Source organism: Amphiura filiformis, chromosome 4 (genome assembly GCF_039555335.1).
Source record: "Amphiura filiformis chromosome 4, Afil_fr2py, whole genome shotgun sequence".
Classification (NCBI taxonomy): domain Eukaryota; kingdom Metazoa; phylum Echinodermata; class Ophiuroidea; order Amphilepidida; family Amphiuridae; genus Amphiura; species Amphiura filiformis.
This window is the reverse complement of record NC_092631.1, coordinates 80,611,538-80,628,774: the sequence shown is the minus strand read 5'-3', so window position 1 is coordinate 80,628,774 and position 17,237 is coordinate 80,611,538. Positions and strand designations below refer to the sequence as shown.

General features: G+C 37.8%; 1 protein-coding gene across 1 annotated transcript; it reads right to left on the bottom strand.

Annotated features, from left to right (window-relative positions):
- Positions 1-216: 216 nt before the first annotated feature.
- Positions 217-17,237, bottom strand: LOC140150419 (uncharacterized). The gene is made up of 8 exons (XM_072172430.1): positions 16,988-17,237; positions 15,851-16,030; positions 15,054-15,147; positions 13,980-14,299; positions 9,579-9,749; positions 8,764-8,943; positions 6,920-7,013; positions 217-3,829 (listed from the first exon to the last, which is right to left on the bottom strand). Exons 1-8 carry the CDS (start codon positions 17,235-17,237, stop codon positions 3,397-3,399), a joined length of 1,722 nt encoding a protein of 573 aa, XP_072028531.1. The 3' UTR covers positions 217-3,396.

Genomic DNA, 17,237 nt, shown 5'->3' with positions numbered 1-17,237 from the left:
AGCCACCAGAAGAAGAAGAAACTTTTGTTTTATATGTTGTTTGCACTTTTTTTTACTATTTTCTACCTTTATGATTAGTTTAATCCACAGAATTAGAGAAATTTGTTATGTAATTAAATACTTTCACTATATATTAGTACTACTCCAGGCCTTATATAAAACAAATAAACTGTACTTTGCATCGTTTCTTTGCATTCCTGATCCTGTTATCAGGATTGTCTTTTATTCACATAACTTGATTTTATTCTCACTCTCCACATAATATACGTCTAGCACTTTTCTATTCACAGATTATCCATTGTAGTCCTTTTGTTTAAGATACGTTGCCTCGACCATTACCTAGAGTAATGGAGGTAGCTAGCTGCCCACTGCCCAGAGACCATTATCAACACAATAGCTCAAGATAACGGTCTCGGGCAGAGAGCTAAACAAAAGGAACACCATGGACATTCTAGAAACACTATGTAAAGGATCACGACGTACATGTAGAATCTTAGTTGGTTACTTGTCTCGGATAAAATTACGGAACAAATGCATTTACAGCTCGATTTAAATGCAAATGTTACATGACAAGAGAAATTATAGAGGGCTCCTGCAGTCCGTATAACAGTAATTCATATACCACCACTGGTGCTCAGTTAATTTTATGCAAATTAAATTTTAATTAGCACAACGAAGTAAATATTCATAAATAAAAAGTAACAGTTTCGTTGAATATATACGCAGTATATGTATATAAACTTGCCATTGGTTTTTAGAAGGGAATCTGTCTTTATCCTTGCCCAACCCAAAAACGCTCAACGGTCCATGCGAATTAGCTACTAGGCAAGAACCCCCGGGATAATACCCAACCAGGGGAGCTTCGCAAACTAACCTGCGGTACTCATTACAAGACAAGAGGCTTGGGGTGCAAAGCCTTACTGTGACCTACCCGTAATGGGGAGCACCATTGGACACAACGTTACTAGGTTTTTTCAAATATCTGCATATACTCACATTTCTCTGAGATATAAATTTCATGGTGTTGAAATAGATCGTAGTCCAAACGTTGAACACTCTATACAATTTGCATTATTCATAAATCATTTGAATAACAATGGTCACAGGGTGAATACACAGCGGATTAACTATGCAAGTGAATAACCTACCAAACCACTTCAAATTCTGAGATATCAATTGAGATCAATTCTTCCTGATTTGATTAAATCACTTGCATTTGTCATTAAATAGACTCGTAGACTCGCACGAAGGACACATGGGAAGAATATTACACTATCTCGGGATGTTTTTATTTTGGGAAAAACCCACAACTTTTACAAAATCAGTTTTTTCCTTTTTGTCTTTTGGAAAATGAAAACACCATTACAACAAATTCGTTTATTTGTGTATATGTAAGATAAAGGGTGAGAAACAGACCATTACCATAAAATTTGCATTATATCGTGAATTTCAAAAAATGAAAATTATTTGATATCAGAAAGACATGCTTCGTATTCAGAATGCAATTCGATACGTCTGAGGTGTTCTCATGTCCCACAAAAAATACTGTCGAAACGCTATAAACGCTCATTCTAGATCCCGTAAGTCTTCAAAAATCAATATTTGCTCTACAACATGTCTTTTTGTATCTTCTATAGAGCCCTGGCGACTTTATGCCCATTTTGTGGGAGCAGGTGATTGTGAGTTGAGGCTTTCTGGCTCTAAACCCTCGATATATTGAATACAATACCACTTTTTCCGGTATTGAGCGTACATATTATATGGTATTGGTCGCTACTATAAACAGAAATACCGGATATTGTCGCACATTATCAGAAATGGATCATATGCTTCGAAATCGATGGATATTGCAAATAATCATAAACAGACGAGCGCAGCGATACCGTTATTCTAGGAAGTAGAGCAGAGTTATATAACTCCCAAAATTCAAATCTGAGTGTCCAAAACTCTGAACACTCATTATTGCGCCTTCTTTTTCTCCTATTTTAGAAAAGTTGATCAAATGTATTCTGGTATGTAAAGAAACCTCCAATCGTTGGCTTTTAATATATTTCAATCAGCTCACAACTTTTGAAGAAATGCTATTTCTACGAAATGTACCCGTTTTTCACTCTATCCACGGAGGAGGAGGTTCGGCTACTTCCAAGATTGAAAAGGAGTACCACATACCATGAATAAATATCAAACATTCCTCAATGATAACTTTATAAAATAGCTTTATTACGGGAATGGGATTTACCGGTGCACTTGAAGTTATGAGCTATGGATTTTGTTTTTGTTAAGTGTCATTAATTTGTGGATGTGAAATGGGACTTCTTTACTCATATACTCATACTCATACTTGCAATTGCGTATTCTTTTATGCCTGGTTATTTATGCCTTTCTGTTTTATTACGTTTATTACTTTCATTCTTTGTTGTTTCTTGCTTCCTTTTTATTTACAACATACATCATTCTTTTGGGGATAATAGTCAGCCCTGAAAAGAGCTGTTTGGTTTGTCTTGGGTTCTTCTACGAGAGTTTACTGTGTTGTCCTGCCTTCTACCTGGTTGCTTCCTTGGCGAATACGGTTTCAGCCCTGATCATTATTGCATCAATTACGTTGCGTACCATCCTTGTGTGCCGGATACATGCGAATGCAGCAGTAATATATTTGCGAGGATCTTGGAGGTTAGCTGGTGATCTTCGCTCATAAAAAGGAATAAATCAAATGATGCGGGGTCTGGTGATCTTACAGGCCACTCCCCAGCATGACCCATCCCAACCACTATTTTTGCAATCCGTGGACAGAGTGAAAAACGGGTACGTTTCTTTAAAAGGGCATATCTTTTATAAGCCGATTGAAATAAAATAGTAATTTTATTACAGCTTATGTATAAAGGTTTCTTTACATACCAAAATATACCTTATCAATTTTTTAAGAAATTGCAGAAAAAGAGGGCGCAATTAGGGTTCTTTTGAGGGCACCCTGTACAGTGTAAAAAGTTGATATGGCAACATCTGCAGTAAGTCACAGACTGTTGGTTACGTGATATAAAATTCGACGGCTCAAAGGGTTAGTGATCTGATCGACAGCCTCATTTTACGTCATCAAACCTACGATATTATCGTCAGAAGAAAGCAGGCATTTTTCTGATTTGATAGAGTCATATTACCCATTTTCAGTGTTCTTAAAAAAGATATATCTACTCTACACTGAACCAGGTGGGTGGACAGGGTGGACGAAGTCCATGGGCCCCGAAGAGCAAAGACGAAAATAACATTAGTGCTGACAAAGAAGTCACTAAAGGGCCCCGCTCTGCTCCTTGTCCATGCCCCCCCTCCCCGAGGGTCTTGCTACACCCCTGCACTGAATAAAAGCACAGAAACGTGCCCAAAGAAAATACACAATCTTTATCAATTTTGAATATTGTCGAGAGATTTATATAGTCGGTTTATTTGAGAAGCAATTACCATTTGGTACCATTCTAGTCTGTCGCATAGTTGTTTATGGTACTGCTTTAACCAACTGTTCATGATCTCATTCCCCGACGGATCAACGAATCTCTGTCGTGCAAACTCCTTCACTGTTTCGGGTGATTGATAGCGAAAATCTGGTTTGGGTGACAATATAGCATCTTCAACTACCTTCGCGATGTCGTCAATACTTAGCATCTCGGTGCCATAAACAATATCTTGGTTTTCTGTCAACATTTTCCTGGTAATGGTAACATCTTCTTCTGGGCAATCTGTCCAGCTGCCAATTGTTGCATGCATTATGCTATTAGCATCATTGCCGAAAAGCTTAATCATGGGTGTGAGAACAAATCCTGGTTCGATAATGGAGACCCTATGAATAGAAGCATTGTATTGTTTAAATGCCAGGATATACTCCGATGTTTTGAGGCATCTTGGCATTGCGATAGACGCTGCGTCATAAGACGTTGATATGTCCCCCTTAAAATCCTAAGAGAACAAAAAATTTTGATCTTCCGCCGCCATTGTTTCATTTATCGTTGTTGTATAGTGTATACCGCGAAAGAGTAACATAAGGCCTCGTATCCATAGGCTGTTCCCTTGTGGCTTGTGCCCTTGTTCCGTGTTTACTTTTTCCCATGTGACCTGCCACACAGACAACGAACCGTAGCGGCCACTAAGCAAAACAAAGGTTCGTTGTCTGTGTGGCAGGTCACATGGGAAAAAGTAAACACGGAATTAGGGCACAAGCCACAAGGGAACAGCCTATGGATACGAGGCCTAAAACACACACAAATTTGACAACTTTTGAGTTCCTCTCCAATATGAGACGCAAATTTGACAACATTTGAGTTCTGCTCCAATATGAGTCATGTTACACATAGTTCAGACGCAGGCCCATACGAATCCCTCGCGTGGGGACTTAAATTCCATCGAAAAATTCCACGAAATCAACTTTTTGAAGAAAAAATGTCTTATTAAAAACGGTGCTTCTCGCATTCGGTAGAGACATAAAAGTGCGTAGTTTATATTTGCTATTTCTTTTTATTGAAATGTTATAATGAACCATAAGGAATTACTCGAGGATAGGCAGAAACAGATGCCGGATTTGGAGTCCCACAAAGGAGGAGGAATGTTGCTCGGAAATGGCTAATACGAAATGAGGAAGATAAAACATATTTAGGTTTATGAAATTTATAAAGATCATAATCTTGCAGAACCAAAATAATAAATGTTTGTATTACTAAACCTTACCAGACTTACACTGCGGCATAATTGCATTTAATATAATTCACGTGCTCGTCATGACAAATAGTAAACTCGCCGACATGCCTAAACAACAGTCATATACAAAACATATCAAGAGACGAGATGATTGCGTTCGCACGGATTGGAGAGTCAACAAGAAGTGGATAAATTATTAAATTCTCTAGATATTGGAAATACATCTATCCATGGCGTGCAGTTGATGCACGGATAATACGGCGTACACTCGTTGCACGTCTATTATGGCTATAATCATTAATATTCAATTGTGCAAAGACGAATTATCGTCACAACAGAAAGAAAACCATGATTGTTTTTACAAAATATCTTTGCCAAAAAATCGAGATATTTTACATGATCCCTTGAAGATAATATGTTTCTAAGGTTAAAAGGGCATGGCGTCAAACTAGGGGTTGTTTGCATATCTTTGTTACAAACGGCAACAACTGGATGTTTTCGATGTTTTGTTACATAGGTGACATCAGAAAATAGGTCAAGGTCAACAGGGCTCAATGGATTTCGATCTTTTTGGCCATACTACCAAGGTCATACCACCTAAGATATAGCAAAGTATTCTTTTTTGATGTTTTTGAAAGCGGAACAATCTGAGACCATTTTTTAAATCAAAATATGAGACTTTTTCAATTTTTGTCCCATGTGGAATTCCAAATTTTGATATTCCCCTTAAAACTCAAGAACTGTATATCGGAGATCATTTTCTGAACCCTTATGACGAGAGAAATTCATTGGTATGGTTTTTAACAAGATTTGTTCAACTATCTTCGTGTTTCAACTGGGGAACGGTTGGCGGGTAATGCGGTCATACTGCAGTTACTGTCCGTTTTCCTATACACAATACACAGTGCTCTCACCATTGACGCGCGACCTTTACAAATAGTGTATGTTAGAAGTAAATTGCATTTGCCTAGTTAACATCACTGTGTGAAAAATAACCGGCCAATATTTAAACTATTCTCCAAACTTCTAGCAAATATATTTCTCTAATATGACCTAAAATTACAGCTAGGTTAGATGTTCAGAAATAGTCGCACTTTCGTAGAATATGAGTGAGGGCAAAGCATAGCTAGCTCATAGCTAGCCAACTCCCCGTGTTAATTGAATGGAGATTTGACCGAAAATATTGAGCTATATTGGTAACGGACCACTCCGTTCTGAAGGATGCCACAAAAAAACGGTACAAGCTACATTTAAACTATTCTATGAAATTCTAGAAAATATAGTTTTGTAACATGTCCTAAATTTTTAGCTAATTTAGGTGTTTGGAAATAGTCGCACTTTTGTGTTTTAGGAAGGATATGTAAACGACAGATAACACCAAAAATATGAAGAAATTATTTCCAAACCGTGTTAAGTCAACAATCATTATGTTGCTCATTTTCAAGAATGCTGGTTAACAGAAAGCAGGCCATTGTCTCATTTCGTGAACAAAGGTCCACATACCATTGTTTCCTTGCGTTTCCTTTATAATCAGTTACCCAACTGAAGCTGTATTATAGCACCTCATAGCGATACCGCACATATAAAACAGACACATGTGCACAACCAGAGAAGATCCGATTTAATCAGTTGAGCTGTTTCAATGAGTGTTATCTTGGTTTAATAGCTTTTAATGGGGTTTAAGTCCTGCAAAGGTCGAGATGAATTCTACTGTAGACATGACTGCTTTAGTTTAGAGTGTTACCGGTTAATGTGCCCAGTGGAAACAGATCGTTTCAAAGTGATGCGGTGTGGACACCCGGCAACCGTGATCCACCTCATGAGGTAGACCATGTGGTGTGACACCCAGTATTTCTGCCAGTGGAAACGGTTAACGGTTGCTGGGTGTTGAACTTCTTTTATGTTGATTTTATGTATCACATCGTGACCTTAAAAGCAGCATGGGGTCAGGAAAATACTTTCAGTACTTACGGTACACACTACAACCCTTATTTTAAGCACCTGTAGAAAAGTGGTGGTTGTTGCCTGAATCGGATTGTGGGATACCAGTTAATACCGGGTAAAAATACAGAGTGCTCAGTGTAGACACGCAGTATGATATTTCATCCCCTGCACAAGCGGCCATTTTGGATTGATGCACTGTTCCAGATTGGTGCATGTGAAATGGAATCTGTTGCAATTAGTGATGGGTGCTTTTACCTTTATGTGACTCACTAATGTGAATTAAACATTGGCTTACCATACATTGGATTTTCGCAGTGGGGGAGCAATTGATTCACTGAATCCTTCTAAAGCAAACTTGGAGGCTGTGTATGGCTCACAAATCGGTATGGCTGAAAGAAAGGGAAACAAAATTTCTTTTAAAAGGAATAGCGCGAGCAAATTAGTCAAGAGAAATGTATGAATAGGTAATCTATAACCGTCACAACGCTTCATATCATTACGGTTTCATAATGTTATAACCTTGGGTTACATGCACTCGAACAAAATACAATGTGAAACTGTGGAAAGGCATCTAAAAGACAAGGACAAACAAAACATAATTACAATTTAAAGATATCTCGTTCCTACCAGGTAAGTTCAGATTTTGAACAGAATATGCTTGAAGAAGTAAATAGAGCAATTTTGCTGAGTTGGTCACGGATGTTTTGGAAAGAAACATTTACATGAGACATTTTAGTAAGCTGTTTCAACGCCTTCAAATTCTAAGGGGAGATATATCCTCTACTTCCTACTTAACTTCTAGAGCACGGAATTCAACAGTGAACCCCTTGGTCCGTATGCACAAAAACTATTAGACCAGGTATACCTTAGACCTGGTCTAACTATGGAGATTATTTCCACAGAGAAGGAAGTTTTTGGTACTTATTCCATATTTTTGTAGATCATGTTAAAGAACAGACATATGTAGTTTAAATTTTAGATGTCTGTAGTGTATCTTTTGGATTTTCTAGGATTAAAGGAGGAAAAGAAAAGATTAAAGGGATCCCTCCTTAGTACAATCTCTATGGTTAGATCAGTTCTAAAGTTAGACCCTGTCTAACTTGTTTTGTGCATGTGGACCTTTATCTTTCAAGTCGGACACAATACGGCATATTTGTTTACCTTCCTCATGTGGGCGCTAACAATGTTAGGCTCAAGAGGAAGAGGAACCGTAAGCTCGATAAGAAAGATTTTCTTAAGATTTGGCCACAACATCACCAGGTTTGGACGCTGAGAAGAAGGCAGAATTTCTTGGGGAATGGTCGTGACTGTTTGCCAATGATGATCTAGAGGTCTACATAGACCTTGGGTATATTGTTACCTGAACCTTTGCATACGTTTGTGAGAAAATATAACACGGAATCATATCTCCAAGTATATCGACCTTGCTTCAACATATCCTGGCAGGAGTTGAGAATGTGAGTCGAAGTTTGTTTATTGCCACATAGAAGACACGTATTGTTAAATACGGACCGTTGACGCCACCTACATCAATTAGTGCTAGTGTAGGAAGAGAGTCAGTGGCATCATTCAGAGCAAACTGATCCCTATATTAGGCAATTCATAGATAATTTGCTTCCATGTCAGAGAAGACTCCTGAATCTTAAGGAACTCAAGGAATATGCCATGGACCAGCGGGGTTTCCTCTTTGTTGGCCCAGAGAGAACAAAATCTCTTCAGAAATGAGATCTTAAACCTTTTTCACAACATATTTAATTGTTACTGTACACCTTTCACTTTGTTCAGTTGAATTGCAACGGATCCATGACATCATAAAAAGTTACCAGTATGATTTGCATAGTTACTTGCTTCAGTACTGAACGATAACAATGCTTTATCATTATGAGCTGGCTATATTGCACAATAGAGAATTTGCGATTGAATCCTTCGCGATCAAGCTTCCCGGTGAGCGCTACGTGGACTCTAGGGTCTTGAGAGTTTAAGATATAGGAGAGATTCGGGTTTTCATGAATGGCTAGAGGGTGCATGTCGCCAAGCTTATTGCATCAGCGAATTTTGAACTCCACTAATTGTCCATAGTTTCGCTCCATCCCTGGCTTCCCAGACCTGTCTCATATAATTTATTATTTTCATATATACCTTTAAATCCCATCACGCTTGATATCTGAATAATTTTGCCACTGCGTTGAGCTTTCATGATTGGTGCTACAGCTTTGGTCATTCTGACGCATCCAAAGTAGTTAACATCCATGACATCATAAAAATTGTCCATAGGTGCAGTTTGCCACCAAGCTATCCTTTGTATTCCTGCATTATTTACTAAATAAAATGATCAAAAATAGATTTCTAGGGAATATAATGGCAGTTAGAGTACTTTGACTTCAAGTGGATGAAAGTCCTTCCTTGGCCATCTTATATCTGGGTTTAGGTTTATATGCCTTCGCGAGGTGCCGATAGTCATCGACTTAACGATATGTGTGCAAATGCTGATGAGCCAAAAGTCACCGACCCTAATGGGCATCGCGTGAACCAACTGGTTCGATAAAATGACCAACAAAGCCGCGCCTTTTTACAAAGTACACACTTATCAATAACTTTTAAAATATTTTACAATTTCTTCCAATTATGACTGTTATTATTAACATGTGGGAAAGATGGACTGGTCGATCAGGATGTACAGACGGACCGATTATACCGGGGATCCCGCCCTATCTCATGATCTGGGTATAACCACTCATTACTATAGGTTACTCAGCTAGTACGGACTGATGGTTGATCGTTCTTAAACAGGGACAATGCCAATTATGCATGCAACCCAGCAGAGCACTGAAGATTTTAGCAGCAACGTTCTTACCCACGTTGGCAACGTCGTCGGAACGTCCGCAAAAATAGGTATGTCTAGTTGACCAGATTTAAATTGAATCTTAATTAGGGACAATGATGTTTTAACTTACTAAGCACATCAATCCTTCCTTCTTCCTCAAAAATGTCTTTAATTGTCTTGTCGATAGTTTCTTGTTTTGTAACATCAAGTTCCCGAATGAATAGTGTATCATCATAATACTTTCCCGCCTTTGCTTTGGTATCTTCCTGATTAGTGGCTATAGGTGTGTTTAGACGGTAGCCTACATTTGAATGTTACTTACAAGCGAGCCAGCAATTAAATTATGCTACAAGCGAGTGTGTGTCCACACCGGACTTACTTGTAAGCCAACTCACTTGTAAGAGTGACCTTCACTGGTAAATTATGCCATGATTATACACAATCAGAATAGGATTGGGTCATCAAGGTCATGCTTACAAGCGAGCTAACATGCAAGTCTTGTTCACACTGGCCTTACATTTGAATGTTACTCGCTACATGTAAGATATCTTACATGTAAAATCGTCACTTGTAACTTGCATGTAGCTACATGCGAGTGCGTTTAGACGGGCACTACATACAAGTTTACATTTGAATGTAGTTACAAGCGACTTTACAAGCGATCGTCTGAACAAGCCTTATGTTTCGCATTGTAGCATACACCTTGAACCGCCTCTGGAGGTCTTTGGCCAAGGTCAAAGAAATACCTTGACCAATCCCTCTCGAGTATCCAGTAATGACCATTATTTGGGCTGACATTGTGAGCTATAATAGCTGATTATTAAAAAAACCACGGAATATCGGTACAGGTTAGTTTCGTTAAATTGGTAAACAAAATCCAAAATGTGTAATCGTTAATATTGATTTAAAAGGGTTATAACACTGGTATAGTTGCAATTCCTTTGCTGGTCCTCACTCTCTGACACTGTCCTAATGAAATTCTGAACCTCTTCTCGCTTGTCATGATTGAGCAATTTCAAAGCCTGTCCAGTCCGGTCATGTTCTTACTTACCCAGTCCTGTTCCGTGTTTGTAGTTGTCATGTTTTAGTAGTTATTTAAGGTAGTAATCTATAATTATCATCATTTGCCCATCATTTAGATAATCTGACTGCCATGTTGTACGTGCAATGAATCACTGTTTCTAAATAATTTTTGCCCTAGTGTATTTTAATTTCATCCTCATATTGGGCTCATATAATGCCTAAAAGATCACTCATTTTGGAGATCAATTAATGAAAAGATAAATTAATGAAAATCTTACCTGTTTTACAACACACACAAACTTGTAGCAACTAATGTTAATTCTTCCTCGTATGGCTGCCAATGTCAAACACATAATGCGGAATACATAATAGGAAAATGTGATCGATTGTTATTTTCCGCTCCAAAGAATACCACACAGTACAATTTAAGTCAGTTCAGGTACAAGGTCAAAGTGACATTCATCGTATTCAGAATGCAATTTGGTGTGTGACATGTGTTTCAGGTCCCAGAAAAAAATACTGTGCAAAGGTAGGTGACCGATCCCTTAAGAATACATACCAAAACTACACTGTGAATATAATAGTCAGTCAGCAGAAATGCAATCGTTAATGAAAAGTACAGGATGATTGCACACATTAAGGGTAGACTAGGTTGCTGTTGTTGGTCGAAGCAACCAACAAATTGATTTTCATTATCTGAATCAATATATTATTAAAATTCTTTGATGTTTTGCAAATGTTCATTCTACAAATCAAATATATACTTTGATAGATTTATTGTTGTTAACGAGTTATGTACGTTGTACAAAACTGTTTCAGCCCTCTTTACAACATAGCTCAAGAACCACAGGACCTACAAAAGTATGTAATATTTGAATTCTTCTACACATGTGCTTGAAATGATCAATGCAATTTTGCCAAAGCTCACTACCATTCGCAAGATGCTGTGAACTACCAAATCACAACAGTTTAAAATTGTTCCTAACCTTAAGCGTGTTTACAGTGGGGGCAGATGTCATGGATGTCTTTGTCATTTTGGGCTAAAATAGTTAGAAATTACCATGAACTTGAGATTATAATCAGATTTACTGGACTTGCGATTTTATGAATGGCAATATTTCACTTCCTATCTCGGATGCATCATCAGACAAACGGATGTTAATAGCGCGGCAAAATTGTGTTGACCTGTGATGCTTGATGTTGTGTCACAGGTCGAAGATGAGCCAAACCTCTGAGGGATCTTCTTGACAGCTGGACAATAGGCCCCTGCCAAGTTGTGACGTAGCAGCCCGTCTCCCTTGTTAAGTGGAGGCTCCTCACGTTTTACATAAATCGCTTCCTTTCTTACTTTGGTCCATTTTCGTAGCTCCGAAATAATAACCATAATTTTAGCATATCGTTGAAGACAAAACAATTACCCTGTGGGCAAACAACGGTATCAGCACTTGACGAGATCCATCTACATATATATTCATCGCTCAAAAGCTGAACTTGTAGCATTGTAGGAATCCTCCATGACCACACTTTGTAATACTCCCTGAGTATCCAGAATTTATTATTATTCCTCTCATTTTTGAGAGGTAACTACACCAATCACATATTACAATCACATCGATACAGGTGTGCCAAGAATTACTACCATCATGATGCTTTGTAGCCAATCTTGGATTTTCCCTATGTACTAATATAAGAAATTAACTTTTCACCTTACATCACTTCCTGTGGGTTTTTCCCGTGATGTCATTCTTTCTTTACAGTCTCAGGGATTTTCCCCTTGACATAAATAGTCTTGATAAATGATATTCTTTTTTCCACCATATGGGTTGTCCAGATAAGTCATAATAAACAAACTATTGCATGATTATAAAAGTAACTTCCCCTATTTCATGACATATGATTATACAGGGTGTCCCAGATAAAATTACCGGGCGAATGAATTTGGACGTAAGTCGAGAAATAGACATTAAATTTCAAAAATCTAAAAATCAGCGTGTAGCCCAACTTATTCTGCATCTTATAAGCTAATTTTACTGAAATCGGTTGCCTGATTGCGAAGAAATGAGCGATTACATAATGCATGCGTCAATTCACTTCATTCCAAGTTTGAAAGAAAGATCATTCAACACAATGCGTACTAGTTAACTTTCAATTGGCTTCATATTTTGTACCGTGAAATCCTTTTCATTCTTTTTAAATAATCTGTTTCTTTCAAAACATTTAATTAGGTTTTGTTAACATTTGAAAACCGGCACGATATTGAAAATGAAAGCTTGCATGTAAGATATGATGCTCGGTACTATAAATGTTGCATAAAGAATTATTGCATATAGAATTCTCACACATATTAATGTTTTTGGAATATTTCCAAGAAATTGTAATGCAAAGTTTAAATCTTTTAAAACTTCAACATTAATGTTGCATGGTATCAAAAATCATACGTAAAGCTGTAAGCACTTGTTTATTTTCATGGGCTCAAATGTTCTTTGAAAAGTTAAAATAACATATTTGCACAACCTAAAGAATTAAAGTTAGAAAGCTTTCAATTGCAGATATCAAAGTTTTCTCGGACAAGCTGTTATTCATCTTCAGTGAAAGCATGAATAACATAACACCGTCGGATTATAAAATAGATAGTGTGGACTGTTTAATTTGATGAGATACACAAACTTTAGGAAGCGGTGAGCGAGTATGAAAAAAGCCACTGTTGATCAAACTTGGAATGAACTACATTGATGCGCGCATTATGTAATTGTTAATTTCTTCACAACCATTCAACCGAATCAAATAAAATTTTTGTATGTGATGCACAATAAAATAGGCTATGCGCTATATTTTAAATTATGTCATTCTGATGTCTATTTCTTGACTTACGTTTAATTTTATTCACTCGGTAATTTTTTCTGGGACACCCTGTACAGGGTACATCACACTATTAAAAACACCAGTATATATCTCACCGATAATACTGGGTCAAAATGATGCAACCGGGTGTTTTTCGTCTTTGCATCTACATGTTTTTATTCCCTCCACCCCAGTGCCGGCCAAGAAAGGTAGTTACGCCCCTGACAGCGATAGGGCTTATTTCGATCTCTGCATATACTTCGGTTAACATATTCGGGAAATGATGGCCGGCGCATGGAATACATGATTAATTTTCAAGAATGTTTGACATACAGACAAAGGCAACATAGTAACAATAAAAGGTAGATGTGCATTTGGTAGTTGATCTTAAACAATGTGCTTCTTGAAAGTCCCATTTGTATAGTCCAGGACAAAGTCTCCCGTTGACGGCAATTACTTGTATGTGGGGGTGGGTTTTTGTGAATGTGTGTTTGGGGGGAGGGGATTAACGGCATCCAAGATATGGCACGGGAGATATCAACTATTAAAATTTTAGGCTACCATGAGTGTGACAGTGTGTTATATGTAAGTGCAATATTAATGTTGTAACATTCATCGTACTAAGAGATTGTTCTTACTGATCTCGTAGCTTACTGCTTTAACCAACTGTTCATGATCTCATTCCCCGACGGATCAATGAATCTCTGGCGTGCAAAGTCCTTCGCCATTTCAGATGTTTGATATCGAAAATCTGGTTTGGAAGACAATAGAACAACTTCTACCAGCTTCGCGATGTCTTCAATGCTTTGAATCTCGGTACCAAGTACAATATCTAGGTTTTCTGTCAGCATCTTCCTGGTAATAGTGGCTTCCTCTTCTGGGCAGTCTGTCCAGCTGTCAATTGTTGCATGAAATACCCCATTAGCATCCTTGCCAAATTTCTCCAGCAAGGGTGTGACAACAAATCCTGGTTCTATCAGAGAGACCCTGTATAAGAATAAGAAGAAATGTTATAATTGAATAGGTTGTGGCTTTAATAGAGATCAACAGACAGCATTAAAAGAAGCCATAATTTGAGGAAAGAGTGACGACATTAGGTGCATTCATGTATATTACTTTTGCACTCAATGAATGAGTATTTTTTTCATACACATTAAACTTTCATTAGACAAGATATTTTAATATTAATATTAATGCTGGCCCCTGGAGGGGTTACTTAACACGAATTACCATGTGCTCCCCGGAAAAGACCCATGTTTTTGGACGATGCAGCTTTTCTTCAAAAATAGAGCTCTAGTGACCTTTAGTTTTTAAATTCTAGTACTTAAAGTCATGATGTACGATCTTATAATATGAATTTGGTTAATTTTTTTCAAACCTGATTTTTTGGCACATTTGTAATGTTTACACATGTCACAACTTGCACCTGAATAGAATCAGCCAAATTTGTTGTGTTTGTAGGTAAACAGAACAAAGTTCGACATAAAGTCATAATTCAAGAATTTATGACTTTATGTCCTTCTATAGAACTGCGTGTTAAACGGCCAAAATAACAAGCCGTGTTTCTTTCACTTTACCTCGTTATTTCAACTCAAAATGGACAGAAACCATTCCCGATAATTATTACTAGTATTATTTCAGTATTATGGTGTTTGTAATATGTTTGTAATTGAATGGATGAAAATAAACTGATACTGACTAGGGAATATAGTAGAGATAACTATATACAGTACTGACTTACCATACGTTGAATTTTCGCAATGGAGGAGCAATTGACTCACTGAATCCCTCCAGTGCAAACTTAGACGATATGTATTGCTGACCGAGTGAAATAGCTGAAAGAATTGTAAATTTGAAGATAAAATGTCGTTTGATATGACACTACACGCATTCATAAGTATTGTTACGAGTCGTTAATGACACAAAGCCAAAAACACCTTTTCACTTCCGCTAGGCGTTGTGGCTGCTTTATTACGGCCAGCCCTATGTTTTAGCGTTTGGAGGCATGGGCCCATATTATGTCACATAATTACATATAACAATATAATGCTAATGACCTATTAGTGTACCAAATCTGAGCCCTTTAGCTACTCTTTTATTGTTGGGAAACGGCTTTCTGACCACCATGCCCCACGACACACCATTTACACCATTTAACAGTTTAGCAACACTCCGGGATTTACATCTGAGAACCGCGCGTCAAATACATATCACAATGAGCCATCTAGGATCAGGTTAGGATATTTACGATTTTGATTTGAGTTTATTCAGAGGCAGGGACTAATTTGAGAAATTTCTATTTTGACGTAACTGCTTTTTGTACTCCGTTCACAAAAGTAGCCACCAAATCCTTATTAATGGTCACACGTCAGTGATTTTTCAGCTATATGAGGACAGGATGTTGATTAAGTTATCAACTAGGGAATTTTGACCAAAGACCTTTTTTCAAACTGTATACACCCTGTATATGTGAATGTATGGAAGGCATCTAGAGAGTTATTTCCATTTTTTTTTTAATTCCTACTTTTATTTCGTTACCTTTGAATCCAAGCACGCTTGAAACCTGAAGAATTTTGCCACTGCGTTGAGTTTTCATGATTGGTGCTACAGCTTTCGTCATTCTGACGCATCCAAAGTAGTTGACATCCATGACGTCGTAGAAAGTTTGCATAGGCGCAGTTTGCCACCAATCTGGACTTGATATTCCAGCATTATTAACTAAATAGAAAAGAACTAAACCAAGTCATAATCGACCTACATTACATCTGCGACTATTCTATCATGACGAACAAAACGCACAACCGATAGTTTGTCAAAATTGAGTTTCTCCCTAGACGGCTTCAGCTAATTATACCTAAAAATACCCCTGACTATAAATCAACCGCAATAAAATGTATGTACAAGTCCAAATTAAATTAATGCAAGTTAATCAGCAAGCACAGTCTGTAATTCTTATCTCGTAATCTTGGTATTGACGAAAATTACTCGGCTATGCTCTTTTGTCATTGTGAGAAAAAAAATAAATAAAAAATAAATGTAGATATTTATATAGCGCTTTATGCCGTAACAGCCTCAAAGCGCTTCACATTTATTCCGCCGTTATTAGAATAGCCTATGTCGGAACCACGTTTGCTGCCTACAAATGGCGCAGGGTTCATCAGTACAACGACTGTGACTACCCCTAACAGCTTCCCATTGCACCTGGGTGGGGTGAGGCAAGCATGACAAAGCGCCTTGCCCAAGGGCGCAACACGGTGGCGGGACGTGGACTCGAACCCACGCACGTCAAGCAAGCTCTCAGATTATGAGTCCAAGGCCGTAACCAATGAGCCACCGTGCCCTCTAGTATAGAGATAGTATCGTAGCTATTTATTTGTAAGACTCCAGTGTTAACTACAAATATTAACTGCCTGAGCTATGAAAGGTCACTTGCAAAACAAGTGTCGCTAGTCTTCGAGTTTTGAGTTTCAAGGTCGAAACTCGAAAATTCAAACTCGAAACTAGGAAATTGAAACTCGAATGCTGACGACCGCATAGTACATTCTGATGGTTTGGTGATAGTGAATTTGACCCGAAAATGTGTGCATGCGAACACAAATCCCGGGGTAAGAACATTAATTCGATCGAATAGACTACCTGAATTTTCTCAACAAATATGCAAAAATTGTAACTTACCTAGTACATCAATCTTTCCTTCTCCCTCAATAATTTCCTTAATTGTCTTGTCGATAGTTTCTTGTTTCGTCACATCAAGTTCCCGAATGAATAGTGTATCATCATAATAACTTCCCGCTTTTGTTTTGGTATCTTCCTGATTAGGAGCATACACCTTAAATCGCCTCTGGGGGTCTTTAGCAAGGGTCAAAGCAATGCCTTGACCAATCCCTTTTGAGCATCCAGTAATGACAACTATTTGAGCTGCCAT

Coding starts and splice junctions, on each gene's coding strand:
- LOC140150419 (XM_072172430.1), bottom strand. CDS start 17,237: ATGGCAGCTCAAATAGTTGTCATTACTGGATGCTCAAAAGGGATTGGT. Junction 7,014..8,763: donor AAGCGTGATGGGATTTAAAG/GTATATATGAAA, acceptor CCTTTCTTTCAG/CCATACCGATTTGTGAGCCA. Junction 3,830..6,919: donor CTGCGAAAATCCAATGTATG/GTAAGCCAATGT, acceptor TTCTATTCATAG/GGTCTCCATTATCGAACCAG.